At 39.6% G+C, this 27179-nt stretch overlaps 1 protein-coding gene across 3 annotated transcripts in view; it reads left to right on the forward strand.

Moving 5' to 3' along the window:
• The first annotated feature begins 411 nt into the window (after positions 1 to 411).
• Positions 412 to 27179, forward strand: part of LOC106482839 (signal recognition particle subunit SRP54) — a 36693-nt gene continuing 9925 nt past the window's right edge. The window contains exons 1-16 of one of the 3 annotated variants that reach the window (XM_067296727.1): positions 465 to 628; positions 4246 to 4354; positions 5897 to 5988; positions 6616 to 6700; positions 7712 to 7816; positions 9057 to 9123; positions 9212 to 9269; positions 10006 to 10156; positions 11346 to 11494; positions 12911 to 13011; positions 13117 to 13203; positions 13621 to 13694; positions 13893 to 14001; positions 14829 to 14999; positions 15452 to 15547; positions 16232 to 17932. In XM_067296727.1, coding sequence (XP_067152828.1) covers positions 4277 to 4354; positions 5897 to 5988; positions 6616 to 6700; positions 7712 to 7816; positions 9057 to 9123; positions 9212 to 9269; positions 10006 to 10156; positions 11346 to 11494; positions 12911 to 13011; positions 13117 to 13203; positions 13621 to 13694; positions 13893 to 14001; positions 14829 to 14999; positions 15452 to 15547; positions 16232 to 16323 — 1515 coding nt within the window. In that variant the 5' untranslated portion in view covers positions 465 to 628; positions 4246 to 4276 and the 3' untranslated portion in view covers positions 16324 to 17932. Of the gene's footprint in view, positions 629 to 1039; positions 1123 to 4245; positions 4355 to 5896; positions 5989 to 6615; positions 6701 to 7711; positions 7817 to 9056; positions 9124 to 9211; positions 9270 to 10005; positions 10157 to 11345; positions 11495 to 12910; positions 13012 to 13116; positions 13204 to 13620; positions 13695 to 13892; positions 14002 to 14828; positions 15000 to 15451; positions 15548 to 16231; positions 17933 to 27179 lie in introns of those variants that run through there. The other 2 variants (XM_067296728.1, XM_067296729.1) reach the window with 2 other exon arrangements.

Consider the following 27179-nt stretch of genomic DNA (forward strand, 5'->3'; position numbering starts at 1 on the left):
GCGCGCGGAGTCCGCACACCCGTGCCGGGCTGCCCGCGGCGGCACAGAGCCACGCCCTCCTCTGCGCGCGGGAAGCCCACCCGCTCCTTCGTGCGCATGCGGAGAGGGCGCCACGGCCTGGCGTCTCTGTGGAGATCTTGTGCGCATGCCTAGAAGTTAAGCGTTCTTCCCCCTCCGCGCTGGCCTTTAAAAGTCTTCTTTCTGCGCATGCCCAGATCATGTTTGCCCGATTGCATGTGCGTAGGCGGTGCAGCGCTTGAGCCTCGCCTCTCCCTTCGATTGCGCATGTCCATGGGGAAGTCCCGGCCGCAGGCAGTACTGGGCTGATGCGGCCCTGTTAAGGTGGCGCGCGGAGTGTCCCGGCGTTTTGCAGGGTTTCTCAGGGGGCGGACATGCGGTTTCGCGGAGACACCCTTAACGAGGAGCCTCGCGGATGTCCTGGAAGCGGAAGCGCGGCGGGGCCGTGGGGGTTAGGGCGAGTGGTGACGTTTCGCTGGCCGGCGGAGAGCGGGTCGCGGCGGCCCTTGGTGCCGCGGAGGTGCCGGGGGTGGCGGAGGCCGAGGAGCGTCGCGCGGCCCTTGCCGCGGCGGGCTGGAGGGCCGCGCGCAGGCCCCGCGCTGCGCGCCCGGTGAGTGCCCGCGCCGCCGAGCGACCCGCGCGGGGTGGGAGCTCTCCCGACGGCGGCTTCCTGGGCCCGGCGGCGCTGCGGCGGGGCGGGCGGCCGCCGTCCTGCCGGGCCCTGCTGGCGGCGGGAAGCAGGCGGCGGGCTCCGCGCTGCGGCGGCTGGCTCCGGGCGGGGGCCTCCGTCTGCCTCGGGCTCCTGGGAGCCGCTGCCTGGCCGCCGCCCCGGCCCCGTGGGAGCGGAGCTCTGGGGCCCCGAGTGCGGCCCGGGTTGCCAGGACGGGTTCCTCCTGCCCGCGGCCCGCTCTGGATGCACGGGGAAAAGACGGTGAACCTGACAAGTACTTAAGGATGTTTTCTCAGTGTTTTTTTTTTTTTTTTCCCCCCGAAAGCGAGGCTTTCGGGTCCTAAGCAGAATAGCCTCTCCGTGGTGCAGTTTTCATGCAGAAGAACGGTAGTCCAGGAGCTCAGTGCTGAGGTGTCCAGGCTGATTCTCAGAAGGTAGCTCGGATTGTGTAGCGTTCATTGCTTCACTCAGCGCTAGCCCTACGTGGCACAGGCAGGCTTATTTACTGTGATGTAATGCCAGATCTAAACTTGTTCAGTGTGTTTGTGTAGTGCTGTATCAAAGCTGGAAAGCTCTCCCAAAACTGCAGGTGCTCTGAATGTCGTATATATGCATTCTGCAGTGCAGTTAGTGCTAATGCCCTTTTGGTTATCTCCCAACTCAAGTTGGCTACTTGCTAAGACAGCTTATGTATCTTCATCTGTAGCATGACTGACAACCTGGATGGACTGTACGTTGAAAAATGACATTAATTTCAGTAGTTGGCATCCCTTAGTAATTCTGATGCTTTATAAATCTTTAATATGCTAGCAAAAGCAATTTGTATTAAAACGCCTAAACGAACTCATGCCTCTTAGTGTAGTATTTGCATTATTCTTATTTTAAGACTGCTAGAAGTAGCATGTTAAATTATTTTCTGTAGTTCTGCAGTGAAAACACTTATCTATCAGGCAGTAATCTAACTTTCTGTATTTGGAGATCTATAGGATTGTGGAAACTCATTTTAAATTTTGTGGGTGTTTACCTTGCCGTATGTTGGTCATCTCATTAAACTTCATAGCTTTCACACCCAAGTATACTGATAAATTTTGTCCATGGCTGTAGTTCTGTCTACTCAAAGCTTATTGAAGCACAGTGCTATTTTTATGCTAAGGAACTTCTCAATATTACTCTAAAAATATGCCCAGTAAGGAAAACTGAGTTTTCCCACTTCAGATGTCTTGTAGAAGTCCTCTTCCAACAAAGTAAGAAGGTGAATATCCCCATCAGAGCTGCAGATGATCTTATAGACCATTTATATATAAATCTTTTTTAATGAATTTTCTACACTGTTTCTGTTGATAGGTAATGAGGTTCATGTTGTAAGGTTTACTTATCTCTAGTGTTGGCTGACTCACCAAATGGCTATAGAAGTTATACTGATCACTAGCTTGGTATTTTTCATGTGGTTCTTAGCATCCAAACTCACATATTTTTTCTTGTTTACTTACAAAATAGTTGGACCGTGCAGTCACAAAGTGCTTGAAAACATTCTGAACAGAGCTTTTAGACATCAGATGAGGAAAGGGCTGCGATAACTCTCCTGTCAAAAGTTCTCAGTAATTGGGGAAAATTAATAGTCCTGTTAATGATCTGCAAATATCTTGCAGGCAAAGCTCCTAATAAAGGATAGGCAATTTTTTTTTGATATTAGATATCAATAATATCTAATGATAATGTATGTCTCTTTTGAATCATTTGTACGTACAACATACATTAACTGTAAAGCATGTAAGTATATGTATTTGCATCACTTGCTACAACTGAGGCCAGTACTTAGGCTGAATTTATCCTACATCTTCTGAAGCTTCTGGGGGTTTGTTCTGCATTATAGCCTCCATATTGGAGGGATGGGATTGGCTGTCTCTTTTTGTTTTATTGGAGGTTTGTTTTGTTTGTTTGTTTTTAAACCTGATAACTCCATGTCAATATTAACTCTCAGCTAAGCAAAGCACCCAGGAGGCCAGCTTGCATGGAAGACTTGTTTTATTTAGTGTACTATATATCTTTTTGTTTATTTATAAATACCTGGTAAGCCTTGCTTTTTAGAGCTTGTAGTGCAGGTAGTAAATTTCTGTGAGTGTACATAAAGAGCTTTCTTCCATCCTATCTTGTTTGTAGCCTCCTTTCTTAAATTGATAAAAGTGTAGCTAATGATACATTCTTCTTACTAAATGCACCAGACTTTCTTGTCTGTTTTCATCCCTTACCCCTCTTAAAAAAAAAAAAAAAAAGAAAAGAAAAAAGAAAAATGTCAGCTACTTTGATTACATAAGCTTTAGTTATATTTGTAAGTTTGCTTTCAGTTCTGAAAGGAAGAACTTAAACCTGAATTCTGTTGTTTAGAAGGGAGTAGTTTCAGTTAGGTATGAGAAACCAACTGTGAAATTAAACAGAAGATAAGGAGACTCTGAAGTGCACTGTTTCAGCAGTAACTACTTCACTGCGACTTCTGTGCTCTGCAGACAAATTTTGGCTTGCCCATTTTCAGAATTTTAGGTTGCTTTTCTGTCATGTGTTCTTCTGAGTATCTTGTCACCTTGCATAGGCTGTACCTCCATTTTTCTGCTCATTTTTTTCTGTCTCTGTTAATGACCCCCCGTCTTCTCTATCACTTAAGTCTAATTTAGGAATTACTCCATTTGCAGTCACTACTATGTTCTGTTTCTTTTGGATTTTCTTTAAAATGCATTTGTTCTTTTGTGTCTACAGATTAAGTTTTTATGTAGATAATTCATAATAGTATGTATTGGCTATTGCATCATCTTTTTCTTGCTTCCCAATGAAACAGATATATGGCTGAAGGGAGGCTGAGTGGTTTCATGTGTTGACTAGATTATGCATGCCTTTCAGAAATTAGTTTTTTTGTTGTCATTTTTCTAACTATGAGTTGAGGCATACTTTAAGCTGGTATGGAAGATTTGTCTGCAATGAACAAAAACTGTCTGACTCCCTGTAAGAGTGAGTCCTAAGATAGCACATGAATTTTGACTATTAAAAATGCGAGCATGTTCATAGGGTTATTGAAATGAGAAATCCAGTTTGATTTGTAATAGGATAGATATAGAACAGATCAATAATGTTCAACCTTGCTAGCAAATTGTATTGCTTCTGATCATATTGTCTGTGCAGGATGCAGAGCTTCTAGGCTATCCTGCTTGATTTCATTGTATCATGAAACATATTGCTGATAAGAAGATAAAAAGCAATTAGCATTCTGTCTGGAAGTCTGTCTGGACTGCTTTTTCATGGCGAACTGGGTGCACGAGTATACCATACAGTGAAATGCTTCCTAGTTGCAGTATGTTATTTCTGTTTTTAAGTAGGCCATCAGGATAGCCTAAAATTAACTTCAGGCCAAGATTTGCTAAAAATAATTATTAAAAAAGTAAAACTTCTGTGCAGCCCTTGATAGGGATAGCAAAGCAGGTTTCTTAACCCAAAATATACTGGAATAATTCATTTGAGAAGGCATAGCTTAAACAATTTTTAAATTTGTTTTTTTAAATGTTTTCCAGATTCCTCTGAGTTGTATTTGAAGCCGCCAAAATGGTTCTAGCAGATCTTGGAAGAAAAATAACTTCAGCATTGCGCTCGCTGAGCAATGCTACAATTATCAATGAAGAGGTATGTAATACGCCTATGTGATTGCGCTATAACGTTTAGAAAGCAGAAATGCTGATAGATTAGGCTGATCTTGCTCTCCAAGTTAAGTTAACGAGAAGTTTGAAGTAGGTTGATGTTATTTCTAAACCTCTTCTTCCTATAGGTAAAATTTCTACGTAAAGATTTGTAACTCCCTGCTAGTACTGCCAAAACCTAGAACTGGTTTTAGGCATGTATTATCACCTCAGGCATAGTGGTTCCATGGCTAGAGAGTCCTAGAGCCTGGTGGCTGTACAGGTGAAGAACAGCGTTCCTAGGAGATGAACCAAAATCTGTGCCTAAGTTTGGGTTGAGGGTAGGCTGTGAGACCATATAGAGCGCTCTGAGGCATGTTTTCAGCTGGATTATGTGGATGTGTAGTAGGCTAGTAGGAGCTGAAGTTGTCAGAAAAGAAATAACTTTTAGTGTAAGCTTTTCCCTGTGAAGTGTGAAGGTTATGTTTGATGCTGCCTTTGCATTCAAGCCAATATGGTGTGTGGTTCTAGAAGCCATTTGACTTGGTGTAGTCCATATTTTGTAATTAAAAAATTTAAAATGATAAATAAGCACACTGTGTTGTATGGATTAAAAAACAAGATTAAAAGTTAACTGATGGGATGGTTTAGAAGTGCCCCTGGAATGAATAAATTGCTAGAAACTTTTTTTTTAAGTAGGCAGGCATATGATCTGTGGCTTAAAGTGCCTAGAAAGTAGGCTTATCAAGGGTTGTAGTGGTGTTGGCATAGTCTTAAAGCTTGTATATAAGGGAAAGGTTTGTAACAAGTCTTCAGGTAGGAGACAACAAAATCTCAACAAAGTCAAATATAGCCTGATGCATTTTTTTTATTTCCAGCAGTTCAAACTTTTCTCCCTCAAGACCTCAGGCTGTGTAAATGAGGCCATTTATTTAGGTGTTAAATGCTTTCAAAAAATCTTTCCATTCAAGTCCCATGTTCAAAAGTCTTATAACTGTTAAACTGTGTTCCTAAGTAAGGCACCTGTTTGCCTGAATGGCATACCCAAGAGCAGTAGTCCAGTTTCCACTGAGAATGCAGATAGCGGTATGCCCGACTTGCATTCAGGGAATACTTTTATTTATAGAGATTGCATGGTGTCAAGAGATTATTGCATGGCTGTCTGTTACTTGCTTTATCTGTCACTTGCTACAGCTGTCTTCAAAGAGTAAGTACGCTTTTGCCTCTAGGGAAGTCTAGGAAGTCTTGCTGCCTTACAAGTTGCCATTGTTCCTAACGCATTAGGAAGTGTTCTGTGTTACTTTGTTGTAATATGCATATTACAGATTGAGGACCTTCCTTTTTCATGACCCTTTCAAACTTAAGTGGTGTTTGCACATGAACAAATGCGTAGACTTTTAATTTTTATGTGTCACTCAATATAATGATAGGAACATGTGCATTTAATTCATAGCCTTGATTATATGTTAAATTGATCATATTTGAACACTTTCCTTTCAAGCTAGCCAATACAGTGTACTGTAAAATCATTTTCTCTTATACTCCGAAGGTTTTAAATGCTATGTTAAAAGAAGTATGTACAGCATTACTGGAAGCTGATGTTAATATCAAACTAGTGAAGCAACTCAGAGAAAACGTCAAGTAAGTAAAATAATCAAAATAATGAATTTGACTTTTAAAGTCTGTAACAGTTGTATTTTGGGGTTACAGAAGAATAACTTTTAGCTTGCATATGGTTTTCTTACAAACCCAGCTCACCTTCGAGACTCTATTTCCCTTTTAACTGGAAAATGTAGTTTTGACAAAATGTCTAGCCAGTTCTATCAAAAGAATCTTCCTCCAAAATAAGTTAGCCAGTTATTGCTGTTATTTTCTTGTTTCCATTAAAAAAAAAAAAAGTTGCTGTCAGTTGGGTGATATAATGGATAGACAAGTTCTAGGGACTGCATCTTTGCATGTTCTGTGCGGCATATAAATAGTCTGTACATATGATCAGTACTGTTACCCTGACTATTTTCAGATGTGTAATTCAAATAGAGGCAGGTCTGAAATATGCAAGTATTCTAGTAAATTGTTTTTGTCCTCTGCACAAAAGTAATGTCTCTAATACATGTCACTTCTTAAAAATACACTCTACTTGAAAAATCAAGGCAAATCAGAGTGCTGCTCCAGTTGCAGAGAATTAATCTATATTTAGCTTGAAATTATGCTTTCAGCTATATGGTGTTTCATGGCTTTGGTTTTATTAAAAACATTTCTTAAACTCAGGTCTGCAATTGATCTTGAAGAGATGGCATCTGGCCTAAACAAAAGAAAAATGATTCAGCATGCTGTCTTTAAGGAACTTGTTAAGGTAGGACTTTGAAATTCTGTATTACATCACTTTTTTATACAGCCTGAGCTATGTAGACAGTACAATAGCAAGCCAAATTTTGAGATTCTAGTACATTATCTGCAGTTATAGGTGTACCACCTGTTTGGGTTGTTGCGTATCCTGTTCTAAAGTTATTCCAGAGCTGCAAAAATATAGTGTTTTTTCTGATTGAAACTTTACTTGCTGGATGTCTTTCTCAGACTAACTTCAATTAAGCTTTTGAAGCTTTTAAGCAGTTGAAATTTAAAGACAAAAAAAAGGGAAAAGCATTATTAGTTTCTGGAATGTCTTTGGCTTATCCCAGAAATACATCTTTGCTACCTTAGTGAAGATTTGCTCAAACTACTTATAAGCCTTTGTGTAAGCCATTCAGTTTCTCTATGAAAAGTTGTGGGGGTTCTTTGTGGGGGGCGGGGGGGATATTTTCTTTCTATTTGTCTGCTTGATCAAGTCAGAGTCTGGGTGTCAGTAGTGTGTCCTCTTTCCAATTAACAGAACAGACCTTTATTCTTGTGAAATCTGCACTTGCCCCTAATGGCTCTCTGGAATGTAGGTACCTTCTACTTGTGCAAGAAGTGAGGCAGTTAGCCCTACAATCAGTCTTGTACTCAAGGGCTCTCACCAGAAGAGGTCCATCTTGGGCACTGATGGTGGGGTGGAGATCATACATGTTCATGTATATTGATTGGAATATGTGTGACATATATACAGGCAACCCCGAATCTAGTGCTTGGCTTTAGAAAGAAGCTAACGCTGTTAGTGTTGAAGAATGATTATGTATGATGCTGTATGATATATAGGTAGCTTGCACAGGCTATTGCAGTTCACAGTAAATCAACAAGTGTCTAACACAAATTAAGACAGAGTATAGAAAAATCAGTTTACCCCTTTAAAAATAAAACCAGGCACCTAGCCTAGCCAAATGTGACACTAACAATTCTGTGCTTCTGAAATTCAGTTCTGCAACATATGTTACGCTTTGTTTTATAGCTTGTAGATCCTGGGGTCAAAGCATGGACACCTACCAAAGGAAAACAGAACATTATAATGTTTGTTGGGTTGCAGGGAAGTGGTAAAACAACAACCTGTTCAAAGGTAACTTTCACTAATCTGTTTGGGGTTTTTTGATTTGGTTTGGATGTTTTTGCACTTTTCATTAAGCCCTTTGGTAGGACTTCTGTTACCTGTGCTGTATTTATTATGGTAAAGTGCCAATTGATTACAACATAGAGCAGTTTCTGAGACAAGAGCTGAATGTCCAAAACAATATTCTTTTTGGGCCAATTTATGGCTTGTAGGACTTGCTTCAAGATTGTGTGTTTGTTTGACTAAACACTTGATGAAACAGTATTGTATATGGATAACAAAGATTCTATCTATTTCTTACTTCTTGGATCTAATGCAAGTACCGTGAGTGGAGTCAGTCTCCTTCCATTAGCTAGTTAATGGAACCAGTGGAAATTGGCCTCTGTTAAGTATAAGTGGGTGGTGTGAAACCTCTTCCAGCCCCCAACTCAGTAAGAACATTTAGATCAATATTTTTAAGGTTAAAAAAGAATGCTCTGAATCAAGGCTTACCCCAATTATGATGGTTGTTGGGAATAAAAATTATCCTATGGAAAAATGACTTGACTGATTTTTGTTGCATGTTTTAAGTCATCTTGTCTTTCACAGATTCATATGCAGGACTAGACTAAATATATCTATGTTCTGAATTCCTAAGAGTTTCCTTTTGCTACTTGTAGACAAACCATATTTTGGAAGTATTTTAATGAGTGACTCAGACATTCTCCGAGTGTGCATTGTACTAGTAAAGCCCATTGTTACAGGAAACTAAAGATTCCTACCATTGCTTTAAAACATGTCCTTGGTATAGAAATATCTTCCCCCACCCTTCGTCCCAGAAGTAAAGAAGCAAAGAGATGTACAAGCTGTAGCCGTGATGGTAGTTAATGTTGAAGTACTTAATGCTTTGGGTAGTTTCTAAAAGCTATTCTTATCTGCAGTATTATGAGTAAACAGAATCCAGGAGTTAGTAAAATGGGAACTGTGGCTATTTATAGTCATTCCTAGCTCAGGAAACTGAAATCAGAAGCTGAGTCAAGCAACTGTTTTTATCTAACCATGAATGGTTATTTTTATAACACTTTTTTTTTTTTAATAAGGGAGGTGGCAACATTTGGTACTTGTTACTAAATGAACTCAGTTGTAGGCAGAATAACTGAGGAAGGCTGGCTTGACTCTGCATCCTTGGTGACTTACAAGCTGTTATACAGTGTCATATTTTCTAGTGAGCTTTTGGTATGACTGCATCTTTTGGATTTCTCTTTAACAGTTAGCATACTTCTATCAGAGGAAAGGTTGGAAGACTTGTTTAATATGCGCAGACACATACAGAGCAGGTAAAGAACCAAATCATTAATGACTATTTGTATTATCTCCAATATTTAAAGATTTTTAGATAGTCCTTTGACTCTGTCTGTCTTACAGGTGCTTTTGACCAGTTAAAGCAGAATGCCACAAAAGCAAGAATTCCCTTTTATGGGAGGTAAGCATCTTTCAAAACCAGTTTGGAGTTTGGAATCAGTTCTGCTCTAACAATGTATTGTTCCTTATTGAACATTTCAAGTACTAAGCTCCATTTTGTGTTGCCTAATTATTTAGATATTAATGTAATAGTTGCTCTGGTCAGGCTAGAAGTCTGTCTAGGTCAGTATACTGTTGCCAGTAGTAGATGACAGGGAGAGTGTAAGAACAGATCAGACATCTAGGGATAATTCCCTAGAATGTTCTTGTAGCTTGCAGCAGTTACAGCTTAAGGACCTGACCAGACACATGCAGATTTTCAGGAAGTCATCCATATAGCATCTTTACAGATCAAGAGATTTTTGAACCCTTCAATTTTATTGTCAAGTAGTGGCAGCAGTGGACCTAAAATAGTTTTCGTATATCAGTAAATCACTTTCTGCTACACTTCACTGAAAGTGCACTGATTAGGTGCTCAGTTGTATTTTATCTGAAGGAAGGGCTACCAGAACCTAGTTCAGTCTTCAGCAAGGGCGATGGATAGAAAGTACTTCGTGTTTCAGTTCACTAGATAGTAAAAGCAAATTGCTTAGGAAGTCATGTTTTCACTTAAGCAGTTGTTGCCTTGACATAGGAGAGAGTCTGTCTTGAAATTTAGGTGGATTTATGATTAACAAGTTTACAGTCAAGTAATGAAAGGTTTTCTTTGGGAGCGAGGATTCGCCCATATGTTGATGTTTCTCTTTGCCTTTGATCAGTTACACAGAAATGGATCCTGTAATAATTGCCTCAGAAGGTGTGGAGAAATTTAAAAATGAAAACTTTGAGATAATCATTGTTGATACAAGTGGACGTCACAAACAGGAAGACTCTTTGTTTGAAGAGATGTTACAAGTTGCTAATGCCATAGTGAGTAGTTCCAAGAAATACAGTAACTTCTGTTATAGTAATTTGGCTACAGTTCATTGTTCATCTCCAGATGTTCTATGCAGGTTTGTTTCTTCTGGCATGTGTCAGCACTTGAGCTCCTAGAATATAATAGAAATTACAGACTGAATATTTAAACATATTCATGCAAACATGAATAATAAACTAAGGCTGGATGATTGGTGCTTGGTAGTTCTGTGCCAGTTTTAATTCTTGTATCTATCAATTCAAGGATGCTTGCATGTAACTAGACTATAGTTACTGCTTTAATTTTTCATTTTGGGGATCTTTGCAGTGACAAACTAGAATAAAAGATTTTCTGTAGCTATGCATATTACCAAGGTTTTTATGACTGCCATGAATATTTGCCTTGAAACAGAGAGGATTATTGGGTATCTTTCAACAGTTTGGATATGTAAATGAAGCTGATGATTTTTGCATGGGTTTAGAAGGTCTGGCAAGTTTGTGATTCTGTGATCTGGCATAAGACTATGACACTTCCCACACAACTCTTGCTAATACATGACTTGCTTTCAGAGGAATGGGGCATCTTGAAGAGCTCTCAACATAAAAAACAAATGGGAACTGTTGTTTGACATTAATTGTTTGTGTGTACTAATGAGCTTATTGGCTCAGATGCTGGCTAAAATGATTCAAAACATAAGTAATAACTGTTAACCTGTTAAATTTTCTATGCTGTAAGTTGTCTTTCACAAATAGTAATGCAGCATAAGAATTTTTGAATGGTCCTTAGAGAATACTGACTGTTTATAAAAACGCAGATGTTGTTCTGTTTTAAAGTGTGCACAGCTTTTACAGAATCACAAAATATGTGGGATTGGAAGGGACCACTGGCTCTGGAGATCATCTGATCCAACCCTCCTGCTCAAGCAGGGTCAGCTACAGCAGGTTGCCCAGGACCATGCCCAGTTGGGTTTTGAATATCTCCAAGGATGGAGACTGCACAACCTCTCTGGGCAACCTGTTCCAGTGTTCAACCACCCACCCAGTGAAGAAGTGTTTTCCTGTGTTCAAATAGAAAATGTACTAACGTTCTTACATACTAACTGTTCTTGCATTAAGTTCTGCGCTGAATGTGACACGTGAGCACAATTTAAGAAAGCGGAAAACAATTATATTCTCTCTCTCTCTTTATTTTTTTTTTTCCCAGCAACCAGATAACATTGTTTATGTGATGGATGCTTCCATTGGCCAAGCTTGTGAAGCTCAAGCTAAAGCTTTCAAAGATAAAGTAGATGTAGCCTCTGTTATTGTTACTAAGCTTGATGGACATGCAAAAGGAGGTGGCGCTCTTAGTGCGTAAGTACTGTGATATAATAGGGTGTACAATTTCTGGACACATGCAGTGTCTGGACAACCATGAAACGTGTTAGTGTCTTGCAGAAACCTATTCCATGAAAGTGTTACTGTTGTATTCCACAGGATGTAGAGATTTAAGTCAGTAAGTTATGTTTTTATCCTACTTCTAGTGGCCCTGTTGACATTTAATGTCTATCAGAATCAGGTATTGTGATATATTTCCAACATTGCATTGTGATTGTGTCACATGTCAAACTTCTGTCTTCTTAGAACAGCATTATAAACAACTATTTCTATTACATCTTTCATATCAGAAATTTTTATTAAAAAGATAAATTTTGGACTTAATAGACATAGCTCACCTGAAAAGTTTGTTGCTTATTTAATGCCCAAGGCTTTTTCCAAAAGGGAAAAACTCCAGCATGTCACATCTAATGGCCCTCAAATTGTGACGCAGATCAAATTTCTGGGTTGTCAGTGTCCAGTAACATAGTCTTCAGTCATGCTTTCCTGAATTTTCTTCTTCCTCATTTGGCTTCCCATGTGCTATGCTGTATCTTGACAGTTTTCACTGTTCAGAAATGGTCGCGTTTATCTTCAACCTTATATGATGACGTGTAATTTCTAGCTGCATTTGAATGATGCAGCTTGTATGGAGCCAAGATGATTTGACAAAACAGTCTGTTATCTGACACCAGCTTGCTAAATCACTGTCTGACTTTGATCTTAAGTGTTGGAGTTCTTTAAACTGCCATCTGCATTTTGCTGCTGTTTATAATGGAGTGATAGAAAACTAAACTTATGAGCAAAATATAAATACCAAAAGTGAGCTCCAGCTGTCATGAGCTTGCATGCGTTAAGAAGCCACTGTATGTTTTATACTTTCTGTAGACTGGAAGCTGAATTAATCTAATAGCTGCTGCCAGTGATTGATTCCTCAAAAGTTTTGATTTTTCTCTTTATTTCTTTTGTAGAAGGCATAAGCTTTTTTTCCTGTATTGAAATTGAGATTGCTGTCTGTGAGAGGAACCCAGAAGAAAAAATAATCAATGCCTGTCTCATCTGACCTCCCAATTCTAGGATGGAGTGGACATGATTCATTTTTCTTTCGGTCCTCTTGCTTCTGAAACTCAGCAATGAAAATGAGGAACTTACATTTCTATTGATCATTTTGAAAGCAGAGTGTAGTAGAAGCAGAGTTTGCATTTTTTTTTTCAAAGTGCCAAAAGTAGAAACATGTCAGCTATTGCCAGCTACCCATTCTGATCCTAAATGTTGAATGTTTTGCATTCATAGTTTGAGTAAGAAAGATACTTTGGACAGGTTGCATTATGTTGGTGGTGCCTAGCTGATGATGTTAATAAAATATTAATATAATTTGTTTTTGAGTAAAATATAAAATATATTTTACTGCAGAGTTGCTGCCACAAAAAGTCCTATTATTTTTATTGGAACGGGCGAACACATAGATGACTTTGAACCCTTTAAAACACAGCCTTTCATCAGCAAACTTCTTGGTACGTACTACTTATAACTATACTTAAAAGACACTTTGGATAATGGAAAGTCAAAGTATAATTTTTTTTTTAATGTCAACTTGAAAAGGTGGTTTTGTCTTCTAGGTATGGGCGATATTGAAGGATTGATAGATAAAGTAAATGAGTTAAAGTTGGATGATAATGAAGCACTCATAGAGAAGCTCAAACACGGTAAGTTATTCCCTAAGCCTAAACAGCAGGTGTATTACCATGAACTAGTCATGGCAGGTTCTTTACAAAATGTAGACCACTGAGTTACTTGTCACTGCATATATCACAAATTAACTCAAGTGCATTGGTCTGTCTTTCTTTAATAAATATGGTAGTCAAATAAATTGAGTTGTGTGCTTTTCATCAAGCGACAAGTAGTGCTATAACTGCACATTAACTGGCTTAAAACTCTTAAGTGTGTGCCATCCAAAATGATTTAGCCACATTAATGGTGGAAAAGAGGTTTATTTGTCTACTTAGCTATGCACTATGTGACAGCTATGCACTGTCCTCTCTCAATTATTATTGTTTATATTTACAGGGTAATGCTAAAATGTTAGTGTGACCTTTGCTAACTTTATTTTTGTTGTACTTCAGGTCAATTTACACTAAGAGATATGTATGAACAATTCCAAAACATCATGAAAATGGGACCATTCAGTCAGATCTTGGTTAGTTACCCGCCCAAATATTTCTTTTTTATCAGCTTCTCATTTATGTTTGAAGAACTTTCAAAAGCAGTGAAATGATTTGCCTACTTCTGTGATATATATCTGCTGAACTAAACTTGCTGTCTACATTTCTGGCTGCTTAATTCAAGTTAGTTTTGCATACTCTGACACAGCTTTCATTTTACATTTTAAAACTAGGGTATGATCCCTGGTTTTGGAACAGACTTCATGAGTAAAGGCAACGAACAGGAATCAATGGCAAGGCTAAAGAAATTGATGACTATAATGGACAGTATGAATGACCAAGGTAAAGCAAACTTCAATCGCTATTTCTTATTTTTCCATTTTTGAACAGTCCTATTTACAGAGATCCTTTTGGAAACAAGTTGGGTGTAAGGCATTTACAATGACAGACAACGGAGAGGAGTAATCACTCTTACAAATTGCAAAGGGTACATTTGTGTTCCTGTAGCTTAAACTTTCTGAATAAGTCCAAATATTTAGAAATTTACTGTGACAGCTGAGATCCTCTTGCTGCTCTCTTGTGTAGAATAGGTGAGATTTCAAAGTGCTCTATTCAAATTAGTGTATTTATTTTAATGAAGTGTAGCTTGCCTCTTAAATTGTTAACTTACTATACTTGCACATTAAAAAGTTGCATTCATCTTTAGTCCGGCACTGCTATCTTCCTGCCCACCCTCAAGCTTCTTTACCCAGTGGTGTAGTCTGCTCCCTGGAGTTCAAGGTGTGTTGTGTCTAATTGACACACCGAAATGTGGTGTGAAACTTGGAGGGAGAAGCATGCTCTTACCCTTTTGCTAAACCCATTAATATAGCTTGCACTGGGTAAGCTGAGAGCATAATTAGCTCTGACAGATTTTTTCCATCATGATGATTAACATAGGAAAGAGGCCGGCAATTCAGTGCTGTTCCCATAAAATATTATACCTCAATTATTTCTCTACAATTCTGCATTGTCATTTCTAAAACTAGTTCTGTATTCTAAGGAGCTAAGTCTAAACTAAGTTTTGTATTCTAAATTCTCAGCAAACTTGTTCTTATTAGTGCTATCAGGTTGTAACACAGATGTTTAATGTTTGTTGAATGGATTTTTCTTTCCTACGCTAATTGCAGAACTTGACAGTACAGATGGTGCCAAAGTTTTCAGTAAGCAGCCAGGAAGAATCCAAAGAGTGGCAAGAGGTTCAGGTGTATCTACCAGAGATGTTCAGGAGCTCTTGACCCAATACACTAAGTTTGCGCAGATGGTGAAAAAGATGGGAGGTATCAAAGGGCTTTTCAAAGGTAAAAAGTAAAACATTTATTGACTCAGGGTGGAGGTCGCTTGATGTGTGGACAAAGAGAAAGATAAAAAATGTATATTAGATGTTGGGAGAGGAAAAGGGGACTTGACTGTAGAGCAGGAAGTGGGTTGTAGCTAATTCATTTTCATGATATTTGAAAGCTCTTTAAGGTAACTGGTAAGAGCTATACTGTTTTTCATGCTGCTAATGTGTAACCAGGCAGGGAAAAATACTGTATTTTTAGCTTTATCAACGTAGAGTTCATTAGTACTACAATACTGACACTTTAAACTGTTGTGTGTGGGGCAGGGGGTGTTCATCCTTAAACACCATGAAGCAGTTAGCATAGTAACTTTTGAATGGATTTGAATCCAGAATTAGGAGGTAAACTACTTCTAGTTTTAGCCTTGTATGTTAATCCATTTGTGTGGGGTTTTTTGTTTTGTTTTTAAGGTGGCGATATGTCAAAGAATGTAAACCCATCTCAGTTGGCCAAACTGAACCAACAGATGGCAAAGATGATGGATCCAAGAGTTCTTCATCATATGGGTATGTGTTGCCTTTTTTACAGCTTCAAGAAAGGACTACCAAGAAATTACAGTGGTGCATTTTAAATATTACAGAAGTGAGGAGTGCAATGTGAGAATGTGTCTGTATATATTGTATATCAGTATTAAGTATTTCTAGCTCCTCTAATGAGAGTCAGAAAACTTAGTCTGCATGTTAGGAATGCTTTGCACTTACCAGTGCTTAGTCTAGCCTCTTCATTTGGATTAAACTCCCAAGTTAACATTTGAAGTGATAGAGCAGTAAAGCAATTATATCTAACAGGCCTTGGTAAAGCATGTCTATTTCTAAACTTCCCATCTTTCTAAACTTTACCTCAAATAATTGAATTTGACAAGAGCGGCCTTTAGTAAAGACTCCCATATTGGAACCTTCTCAACTGATAATGATCATTCCTTCTGAGTTTTTCCTTTGTCTGGAACTTAATGCAGAGATCATCTTCATAAAACCCACTTTAAATCTGGTGTTTGCAGGTCTTTCTATAGTTATTTACTCAGTTGTCCTTTTTTGATGAAGATGTCCTCATTTAAACCTGACTGATCTTCTTCAGCTTTTGCATTTGTATAATATTTCAGATTACATTATATGTGCTATAATGACACCTCAGAAGGAGCATGGCTGTGCTTCAGAGTTAATTAACAAATACATGTTTTCACTTTTCTGTAGGTGGCATGGCAGGATTGCAGTCAATGATGAGACAGTTTCAACAAGGTGCTGCTGGGAATATGAAAGGCATGATGGGATTCAATAACATGTAAAGAAGCCTTAATAAAAATGGACTTGGTTGACTGACAGTTTGTTGCAACTTCAGTGAAAGGATTTTCTTTCTTCCTTTTTACAGTGATGGGGGGAGTGGTGTTTTGAAATCTTATTCAGGCTTCTCAGTTTCTACATCTAATTTCTGAAAATTATTTTTGCTTACATTAGTTCCTCTCCACTAATACCTGATGGCACAAAGGGTAATTCAGTTTAATAAAACAAAATCATGATGTAAAATTTTAATATTTAGAGACATTTTAAAATTGTTTACATCAAATGGCAGCCATTATATTTGTAAACAACCCTGATCTTTGGTCATAGTAACATAAAATGTCACAAATATACTGTAAAATAAAAGTGGTTATAAATAAGGGAATAGCATTTTTTTCTTTAATTCTTTCATAGCTATCCTTTATTAGCATGTAATGAGACTATTTTCTTACTGAAAATGACTGCTGTTTGACTTGTTTCTAATTACTACTGTGACTAATGTTTGACGTAAATGCTATGGCAATAGTTCAGCACCTAAAACTTGGTGGTACTGCTGCTCAGATTTTCTCACTGGAGCATTTTTAGAAGAAGGTGTATGTGTTACACTCAGTTTTGTGCAAAATTTTGTTCTGCAGAACTGTATCCTTCTTTCCTAATACATAAAGAATCAAGTTACTAAAATTATACAGGTACGCAGATATCTTTGGTATATGTGACAGCTTGATAATCTTCATACCAACTGCTAATTAAGCGGTTGTCTTGTTATAAAGATGACAGTCTGAAATACATAGTAGCTAGAATTCTGTTCCTTTATTGAACTTACATACTGAACAGCCATAGACAGCTGTATTTGACAGACTGTATTGCCCCCAGTTCATGTAACAGCTGCAATCTGATCTTAAGTTCCTATAGAATTCGTTTGTGCTATTTCAGTCCACTGTGTTGGTCTGAAATAGGCAGAATCTGCAGGCAAATTTCAGAAAATAGGGAAAATAATTGAACCTTAAAATCTGACATAAGTATTAGGAAATACTGTAAGATGGTTCACCCTTATGTTAAGCAAAGAGGGTGTATCACGAATTTTTTTAATATACTGCAAAATATTTGGGTTGTCAATGGACACCCATTTCTGTTGCTTAGATGAGATGATAATTAAATGCAGCAATTAAAATTAGCATGTTCATCTGTTAATATCAGCCAGTTGTTTGAGGAGGTGGCAGCTAACACACCTGATAAGTGAATAGCTTATGTAGGTAGTTATGCTCTTGTGCTAATAAAACATAAGGCATACTGTAACTTACAGTTCATGACATGTTGAACTATTCTGCACTATTGATGGCATATATATTCTACACATAGAGGATGCTAACAAATCTTTAGGTATGCCATTCACTGCAACACTACATATCAGTCTGTAAAAGGCTCAATTAATTTGGATCTTTCTTAGTATTTTAAGTGTAACAGAAGATTGAACACTTGCATATCATGCGCTTGTAGGAGCTGTCCTCAGCTACTTGTCTGTTGTGTGTGTTTACTGACACTGCTTATTTTGTTTTTACTTTATAGTCTTTTAAGTTCTTTACGTGAGCAATAAAAAAACTGCTGCATTGCTTTGTATATTGCATTAAGAGTGGCAAATAAATTTTGTGTTTTGGAACACGGTAGGGGAGAGGGGATAGTTAACTTGAATGCTCCGATGGAAATCAAACACAAAAAGAATAGGCATATTGAGGATGAACAGTGAAGCACTGTGCTTCTGTACAGGCTTGATCAGAGACTGCCAAGTTATCAACAATTAACTCTTTTTCAATTCATTACACAATAATTTTTAGTGCTTAGTTTTAGTGTGTAGTTTTAGTATATGGCTGCTACCAGACAGGAAGAGAGTTGTCACTAGCTGCCTGACTTGGTAAATGCAAGTTCAGAAGGCATTTCCTTGGAAATATAAGATGCATTAATTTTATTTCAAAGGTATACCCTGAGATAAACAAATAGCAGTATATTGCTCACCAGTTCCGTGGAAGTGAGCTCTTACCTTGACATGCTTGATAGAGCAGACTTCAGAGCCTGTTTGGAACAATTGTCTAAAGATCTGAATTGAAGTTGAAAAGTGGGTATAGGTTCGTATTGCAGGGGCTTCACAGAAGAGTTCAACTGTATAGGAGCTCCTATATAATTCCCTCACAGCTTTATAGAAGAATAACATTTTTTAGGGAGTGTGGGAAATATTTTGTGATGTTTAGATCCTGCAGAGCACAGTCTATGGGAAGAAGAAAACCCTAAAGCTCATGTGAGAGAACAGAAATTGTGATGTCCTATATGTTCTTTCAGTTTGGGATTCTGAATCAGAGACTTAATTGCATCAAGCTAGGAGAGGATATGTAAAACTTACTATGCTAGGAAGCGTCATGAGTAACAACTCTTCTTCTTGTGCTGTTTGCATGTGTTAGGCCTATCCTCCACAGCATCCTGCCCTATTTTGCAGAGAAGTTCTCTTTGGCGTACAAGAAACCTAAAATGCTGAGAGGCAAACAAACTTTACAGGAAAATGAAGAACTAGAAGATGGAGGTCTAGCTTTCCATGCAGGTCTTAGTGCATAGATGGCCAGATTTGAAATTGAAGAAGTAGCTGGGGGAGTGTGGCACTGAGAACACTCCATCTCTCTGCATGTATGCAGTGGCTATTTATTGCAGTATCTTCAATAAAGGTGACATGGTGGAAGTTTTGACCATCTTTTTTTCTGTTTTGATATCTGGACAAATGGCTAAATGTAAAGTTCATTGAGAATTTGAAATAAGCAATGAAGTGTTTAGTCAGGGAAAGCCACTAGAAGGAGCTAACATACAAAATAAGCTCGAGTCTTTTTGCTTTGCTATTTTTTTTAAGTAGTTCTATTTTAGAATTGTATCCTTATTTCAAAATCAGTGATATCCTGTAGTCACCCTTTTTTCTTTGGTTACAGTATGTTAATAAACTTTGAAATAAGCATACGCTTATCAGTGCACACTAATACAGAAGTAGGTAACTGCTGCATGTTTATTCTCTGGAAGATGGTGGATATAAAATTTCTAAAAAATAGGTGTTTGTTCTGTAAAAGTTCTAGTGGAAGACATTTGATCTTGCCAGCTGTGGAACAGATCCAACTCATGGATTGTTGGTGCATGCTTTTTCAATTTGCTGCCGCCTTATGCAAAATTATAGCCATCAAATGGCATAGGTGTGCTTTTGCCACAACACCGCATTAATTTGATGATAATGGTCTTTCTACCTTTCCTCAGGATTTTCAATATTGACACTTGATAAATCTGTTAAATTTGTCTAAGCTGCCAATGCTAATTGTTCTGTGAAAGATTAACCTCAGTATTACTGCACAGCTGCTATCACTGCAGTACAAGCAAGGAAGAACAATTTAGCTGGTGGCTGATTTAATATTGACTTCTAATAGATGTTAACATCTTTCAATCAGTACTTGCTAAGTAGGATTTAGACTTAACTAAGGATGAGATGTATTTATATGTCCTTATACTACACTAGTTTTTTCTTTGCAGTTTTAAGTAGTATTTCTTTAGCAGAGATGCTTAGGCATGAAGTATCAAAAATAGTAATTTAATTATTGTCAGGTGTGTTTCTGTAATTATACATTTGATAGTATATTCTGTGAAATACTGTGGCAAACAGATTCATAAGTCATTTTCATAAGGGGAATTGCTTTTCTGCCTTTACAAGTACAGTATAATTGTACAGGTGGTACATCTCTGTTGTGCTCTCTGTGGGACCTTAATTTGTCATGTGATCTGGATAATGCTTTGATACAACTAAGAAATGGTTTAAGAGCCCACCTGTGCTACAAACTGTAATTCTTTGGAAGCTGTACTTAGTATAGGACTGAAGGACAGCTCTTCCTATTGCACATAATTGCATTGCATGTTACCGCCATTGCATCCTTACTTTTAAAAATAACAATTCGCTCTTCCATTCCATAAAAAAGATGTTTTGAACACTTCCTTCTCCAACTGCCTTCTGTAGCAGTTAGGAGGTGGCTAATGCACCTTTTGCCTAGGTCAGCTCTGGCCACAGGTGCTCAGCAGTGGGGAGGCCTCAGCGCACATTTAGGGGAAAGAGGTCAGTGAGAAGGAAGCTTCTATCCACCGAGGTAAAATCCTGCTCTTCTGCATTCTGTCCAGGCAACAGACTGTATTTATCAAATAAAAGGAGCGGCTCAGGTGAACGTGGTGTAGGAGCATGAGGCCAGGGCGGCGGAGCCCCAGTGAGCAGCTCAGACTGGGGCCCGTGTGAAGGGGGCTTGCTCTGGCAGCTGGCCTCTTCCTTCGTGTCCAGGCGTCTTTCCTGGTTCAGATCAGCACTGTACTGTGGAGAGAGGATCAAAATGATCAAAATCCATAATAGTTCTGGCATTCTCCTTGCACAGCGCTGCATGACTGCTAGCAGTGGGTCCCTGCCCTGCATGTGGCACTGAAAAACGGCATCGCGCGGGGCCTCGGTGCACCAGCAGCGCGGAGGGGACCGCCGCGGCCCGGCGGCTGCGGGGGGCATCCCGCCCTGCTCCCTCCGTGCCCTGGGCAGAGGGCCCGGCCGCGGCCCGGCGTGTGTGTGCGTGTGCGAGAGCGGGCGCGGCGGCGGCCCGCGCCGGCTGCCGGCGGAGCAGGCCCCGGCGGTCGCCTGGCAACGCCGCGCCCGCCGCGCCCCGCCGCGTGACGGGCGGCGCCGCCGCCTGCTCGCCTGCCTGGGCCGCGGCCGGGCCGCTGCCGCGCTGCCGCCCTCCCCCGGCGCCGCGGCGGGCGGGAGGGAGGATGGAGCAGGGCCTGTCCGCCATCACCCTGTACTGCGCGCCCCCCGCCGCCGCCGGGGCCGCTGCTGCCCCCTGCGCCATGGAGCCCGAGCAGGTGAGCGGGGCCGGAGCCGGCGGCGCGGCCTCTCCTCCGTCCCTGCCGGGCGGCGCCGCAGAAGAGCGGGCCTGGCGGGGAGGCCGCGGGGCCCGGAGGGGAGAGAGGGGCGCCCTCCAGGCTGCGGCGGCGGCGGCGGCGGCTCCGGCCTGCGCGGGGCCGGGGCCCGGGCGCGGGTTCGCGCTCCGCGAGCGGGAGGCGAGGCGGGGAGCCGGGCGGGCGCGGGCAGGGCCGGCACCGCCGGTGCGGCCGGTTCCCCGCTGTGGGCGGCCGTTGGCCGTTGAGGTGGCAGGGCGGCTGTCTGTCCGCGCGGCGCGCTGTAATTAACGTTCACCGCGGGCGGGCGCGGCTCGGGTGTCTTCGGCTTCCCCGGGTAAATAATGCCTCTTACAAATGAGCCTGATAAATATTGGATTAAGTCAGGTTTCAGCTTCCGGTGAGTGCTGTTAAGCTAGCAGGTATGTTGGAGATCACCTGCCTCGCATATAAGGGATGCTAGGCCTTAGGTAGCCTTAATCTGACAAGCTCTCCTGTCTTCTCTGCTAATGGCGCTTGAAACAGCTTGAGCTTTATGCTTAAAAACTTTATGCGTTGCAACTTCACTGTTTATGATATCTTTTTAATGTTTGTAATTACTAGGATTTCTTTTCTTATAACCATCTTTTGGCTCACTTACTTTTTTGTCTTCTGTTTCAGAAAAACTCTTGCTGTTTTAATTTTATTTGAAACACAAGCATAGAAAGCCAAGATATCTGGGGGGGGTGAGGACGACGACACACAAAAACAAAAAACTCCAGCCAAACAAAGTAACAGAAATTAAATTAGTAAGGCAATCAAGATGGCAAGACTGGAAATATTTCTTGTTAAGCATTACTGACCTAGTTTTTTTTTTTTTTTTTAAAAAAAAAAAACCACCGTCAGGTTGGTAGACTCATCTTTTTGGGTGGAAGTGGCCATCACTGACTTTCATGTTTGGATCATAAGCCTTCCTAACAATACCTGAGTCTGGCAGATTAAGAGATGACAAACCACATTGTCTGATCCCCTTATTACTTTTTGCTTTTCTTTTTCCTCTTTTTGACAAAACTGAACGTTATAGTGTTGGCTAATATTAGTTGTAAGAGCTCTACTAGCTTACTTGCAGGTGTCCTGGCACACCTCGTCCTTTATTGCCATTTATGGCATTTTGACTATGAAATTCCATTGTGCTGGGCATTGTACTAACACAGTCAAAATGGTCCCTGCTGTCTGTGTGTTTCTGGCCAAAGGGTGAGATGAGAGAATGGGTGAAAAATAGTAAATGATCAACAGCAATTTCAGCTTGCTGGTTCTCCCACAGCCAAGGTTTGTATGGATATCATAAAGCAAAGAAAAATTCCAAGGGGGCATTTGAAAAAAAGGGGGGAATAGCTGTATAATGTTCGCAGTGAGTTCCTTCAGAGTGTTAGGTAGCATGGCAGAAAGCACAAAGGGGATTGTCTTTCAGGTTGAATAAATGACAGAATAGAAACTGAAGTTAATACTTTTATAGTATGAGGTTATACAGGTCTTGAGAGGCCAAGTGTTCATCTTCATGTGTTAAAGAGGGACAAGCCTGTGGGGAAAAAAACAAGGTGGTAACCTGACCAAAGATGTAGACTAGAAGAATGATGTTTGCAACAGGTTTTTGAATCGGAAAGAAAGATCAGATCTGTAAGGTCTCAAGCACCAGATACTGTAATATTTCAGCTATAAAGTGAGCCTAGATGATATTTGTATGGTAGAACCATATTTGGTGGTATAGATGCCACATTTTGGATAGATCATGTTGGCAAGACAAGTGAGATATTAACTGATGCTGGACTTTCTGCTTCAGCTGAGAGGATTGGCTGTCTGGCTGTCATTGATGTTGTGCATGTAAAAATTAAACCACAAATACCAGTGTTGACTAAAAACAGCATCCAGTTTCGTTGACAATGTAATAACTAAAGCAACAACTAACCTGAATTATTTTATTTAATAATTTAAGACTCTGAACCAGATTACCAAAGGAAGCAGTGGATTCATCATTCCTTGCACTCCTTAAATCAAGGGATCTATAACTTTATCTGCTTATTTTCTTGAACTACTACATTTGTCTGAAACTTGGTACCAGTATCAGCCATGCTGGGTTTTTGTTATTGTAGGTAATATGAATGTAGTGCTGGAAGGCTTGAAAAGTATACAGTTTCCACAACCAGGGAATTAAAGCCTACTTTTGAAACTTTTAATATTAAATATGTTTTTCCTAAGTTAAAACAGAATATATATGAAGCATTTGACTTAAATGAGCCAAAATCAGAAGAGACTATGCCTTTAGAGGAGCTTGTAGGACAGGCTCATGCTGCTTACTATAATAATATTTGTGAGCTATGTCACAAGAAAGAGTGCCCTTCAGTACTATGACTAAACATGAAAAATGGAGTCATTGTACTAGGCCAAAAAAGGAATGTGAAATGTTCGTAAAAGGATGATTCTATGGTGCTCTTTGCTCCAAAAAATACATAACTGACATTCAGTATTTGCTCCCTGTACTTAGGTTGTCCAACTTTTTTCAACATTCATATTTTTGTAGTTTTGATATTCTACTACTGCTCTGTTTGCAAGACTGAGACTCAGTGGAAAGAATATTCTGAGCCCAGGATGGTCAGTTTTGTGTTTCTGTATGAAAATGTATTGCTGTTTCAGCTGAATTATACTATTGAAACTTGTTGCTTCTTTCTGCTCGGCTCTTCTAAGAAAGTGTACAAAGCGTGCCCATAGTAACTGAAGATACACTACATTAAGCTGTAATGACTTGCAATTTTCTGAAGCTGCTGTATTAGGATTGGGAAAGATGATGGAAGTGTGCTCCTTCTCCACGCTGTGGAGCTTGGCACATGATCTTTATTTACCTTCCCTCTTCTCTGTGGGCATGAGAAAAATCTGTTGCCTGACATGAAGAAAAACAGTGCAAGGTTCTGCTCTCCACAGCTTTCTCCTGTCCCAGGGGAAAATTTATGTAATGTAGCAAAAGTGACAGGAATGGCGGTACCACACTCATAATGATTAAGGGCTTTCTTATAACTGTGTAAAAAAAATGTGTTTTTATTAATAATTTTGGTTTATGATTTGTGAAGACTGTTATGGTTGCATAGACAAGAACTGAAAAATTGGAACATGACCATTTTATGCAACCTTAATTCTGTGCTTGCGCATGCACAAATCTTCTTGCATATGAACATTATGATATATTTTAAATTATGTAGTCTCACCATTTTAAAAAACCTTTATGGCACATTAAAACCATGTGGTTAACGTTTCCTGATTTCCGTGTGCTTGTCTGTGTGACAGAAATGTTTTCAAAGCAGTTTTATGTATTTGTTGCAGTAATATCTAAAAGCTCTGCCAAGACAAAAGCTCCATTTTGATAGATACAGTACAAATACTTTCTAAAACTCTCCAGCAACAGGAGTTGTTACCCTAAAGAATTGCTGATTGGCCTTTGAACTAGAACTGTATTTTTTTTCTGACATTTGTGACTCGAAGAATGCATTGCAGCATTCAGCAGCTGGAAGGAAAAAAACCCGAACATTTTACTTTTCTTTTTTCATATGTCCTTAGCCACAAAAGTAAGTGTTGTTCTTTGTAAGTGCAAGGGACCATACAACGTGATTTCTGATGAAAGCCCACGGAGGCAGATTCCTTGGTGCATTTTTTTAAAGCTTGAGCCTGGCTGTGTGGTTATTCTTCATTCAGTTCTGTTTTGTAACTGGAGGTATCTCTCTAAACTTGCAAAGAGACAACTATAAACTATAAACTGCTTTATTAATTTCAGTAGATATTAATTCAGAAACCAGCAATACTTTTAAATATTAACATTTACCTACTCATCAAATTTTGTAAAGAAAATTCCTGCTAAGAAACTGAGTGTTTTCTGAACAGAATGTTTTTAATACCTCATCCATAGTGAAGTGAAGGCAATTTTTTTGTTTGTTTTTAGTGAAGAGATCAGTTTTTTAGGTATCTGCAAGCAAAAATCTCTCAGCAGTATCCTTCACCTACAGCCAAGTTCTTGCTAATATCCATTTTATATCCTAAATAATCTAAAATATTTTAAATACCTTGTGAAGTTTTTCGAGGGAGAATTTTTCCAGTTTTGCAGCTTATCGTATAGAAGCTTATACTTGAAATAATGATCTTATTTTCATTACAGCAACTTGCAAATGGAGAAAGAGGCTTTGAGAATGTGGAGCTGGGTGTCATAGGAAAGAAGAAAAAAATTCCAAGGAGGGTTATTCACTTTGCAAGTGGAGAAACAATGGAAGAATATAGCACAGATGAAGAGGAAGATGAACAAGAGAAAAAAGACCTCTTGCCTCCTGTAGATCCTGTAGGTATTTTTATTTGCTAAATTGCTCCTCCTGGCTTACTGGATAACTAGCAGCATTTTATACTTTAATTTTTATGTCACAGATCTGATCTAGTGCATTAAAGATTCACATAATTTGGTTGGCTCTAGAAACTGATAAATCTGTGAGAAGTATTTCTGAGAAGTTTTGTTTTGGAGTCCTCTTTCACTGAAGTAGCCCTGTTAATGCCAATAGGACTACTTAGATGATAGTGCAGAAATGCGTTTAATTTCTTCACAGTTCTAATCTGTCCTCTCCAGCTTTTCCCACTCTAATAGTATTTGCTTGATGTCTCCTTGATTCATACTATTGTTTTAAAAAAAAAAAAAAAACCTGCAGGGAAGAAATTTGTTTTCTTAGGTTTGGTGACAGAGGAGAGTTGAACTTGTAATTTAACGTTAGCATAGCAGCATTCAGTATAATAAAAGCAGCATAGTAGCAGAAGAAGAAGATGACTTGCAGAAGTAAAGAAAAACTAATGTGCTTCATAATCTATCAGAAACAGGTTTTAAAGGATCTGGTTAGTCTGTGCATGTAAAGTTCATTGTCTGCGTTTTAAACGGTTAAGATTTTGCTTGACCTGTGAATGAAGTCTGTGTTTATTGGTCCATATTAAAGTGGAGTTTGGACAATTGAAACTGTCTCTAGTAGTGTGTGTTGGAGCTGTTAAAATACGTTTCCCTTTTTTTCTGTGATTCATAGGTAAAAATGAAATATAACTGTTTAATTCTTTTGGGGTGTCAATTAATATATTTTGTAGTCCAGAGATTTGCAAACTGAGAAGCTGTGTGTACTAGCAGTGGCAGAAGTGGTTTCCAGCTCTCTGGCAGCCAGTGCTGGAGAAATTATTCATCCATCTCTTCTTCTCTCCCCACCCCCAGCCTCATATGTTTCCTTTGACACCCCCACAAAGTGCTATCTCAGCTACATCTTTTCTCTACCCTCCTACTACAGTTATACCCTATTCCCTTGCCTGTCTGTGGGGTTCTCTTCCTGGCCCTGCCTTGGCCTGCTCACCTGTACTGAGCTAGAAGTGGAAGCTGAAGTTGGCTGGATCCTTTCCTGTGTGCTGGAGCACCGCCAAGTAGGCTGGGGAGTTGTCGCTTTGTGCAGTAACTGGCCCTGCCTGACTGCACATTGGTGGCAAGTGCCTGCGTAAAGGTGCTTGTTCCCACACTTCAGATAAGAACCTTTGCATGCACAGAAATTTGTGTTGTGTTCTCTATTTTACAAAAGCATGTGCTGTTGAAATGACTTGTGCACCACACTTTGGGAATCTGTGATGAAGAAATGCTGTGTTTGAGGCTCTTAATTACTGTTCTACTAGGCCTTGTATTTATTTGTATCTGTTTCCATCCCACAACAGCAGAACCTTGTTGGAGGGATTTTGCAATGAAGAGTTTTACTTTCTCCTCATTCCCTTCTTCAGAAGTGCTGCAAGCATGCAGGGTTTGCTTTGGAAAGGACTGTGAATCCGTTCTTTTTCTTCTTTATAAGATGAATTTAGCTTGAAGAAAAAGTAGTAGTTGGAGGAATGAGCTGCAATGAGA

The sequence above is a fragment of the Apteryx mantelli genome, chromosome 4 (genome assembly GCF_036417845.1).
Source record: "Apteryx mantelli isolate bAptMan1 chromosome 4, bAptMan1.hap1, whole genome shotgun sequence".
Classification (NCBI taxonomy): Eukaryota; Metazoa; Chordata; class Aves; order Apterygiformes; family Apterygidae; genus Apteryx; species Apteryx mantelli.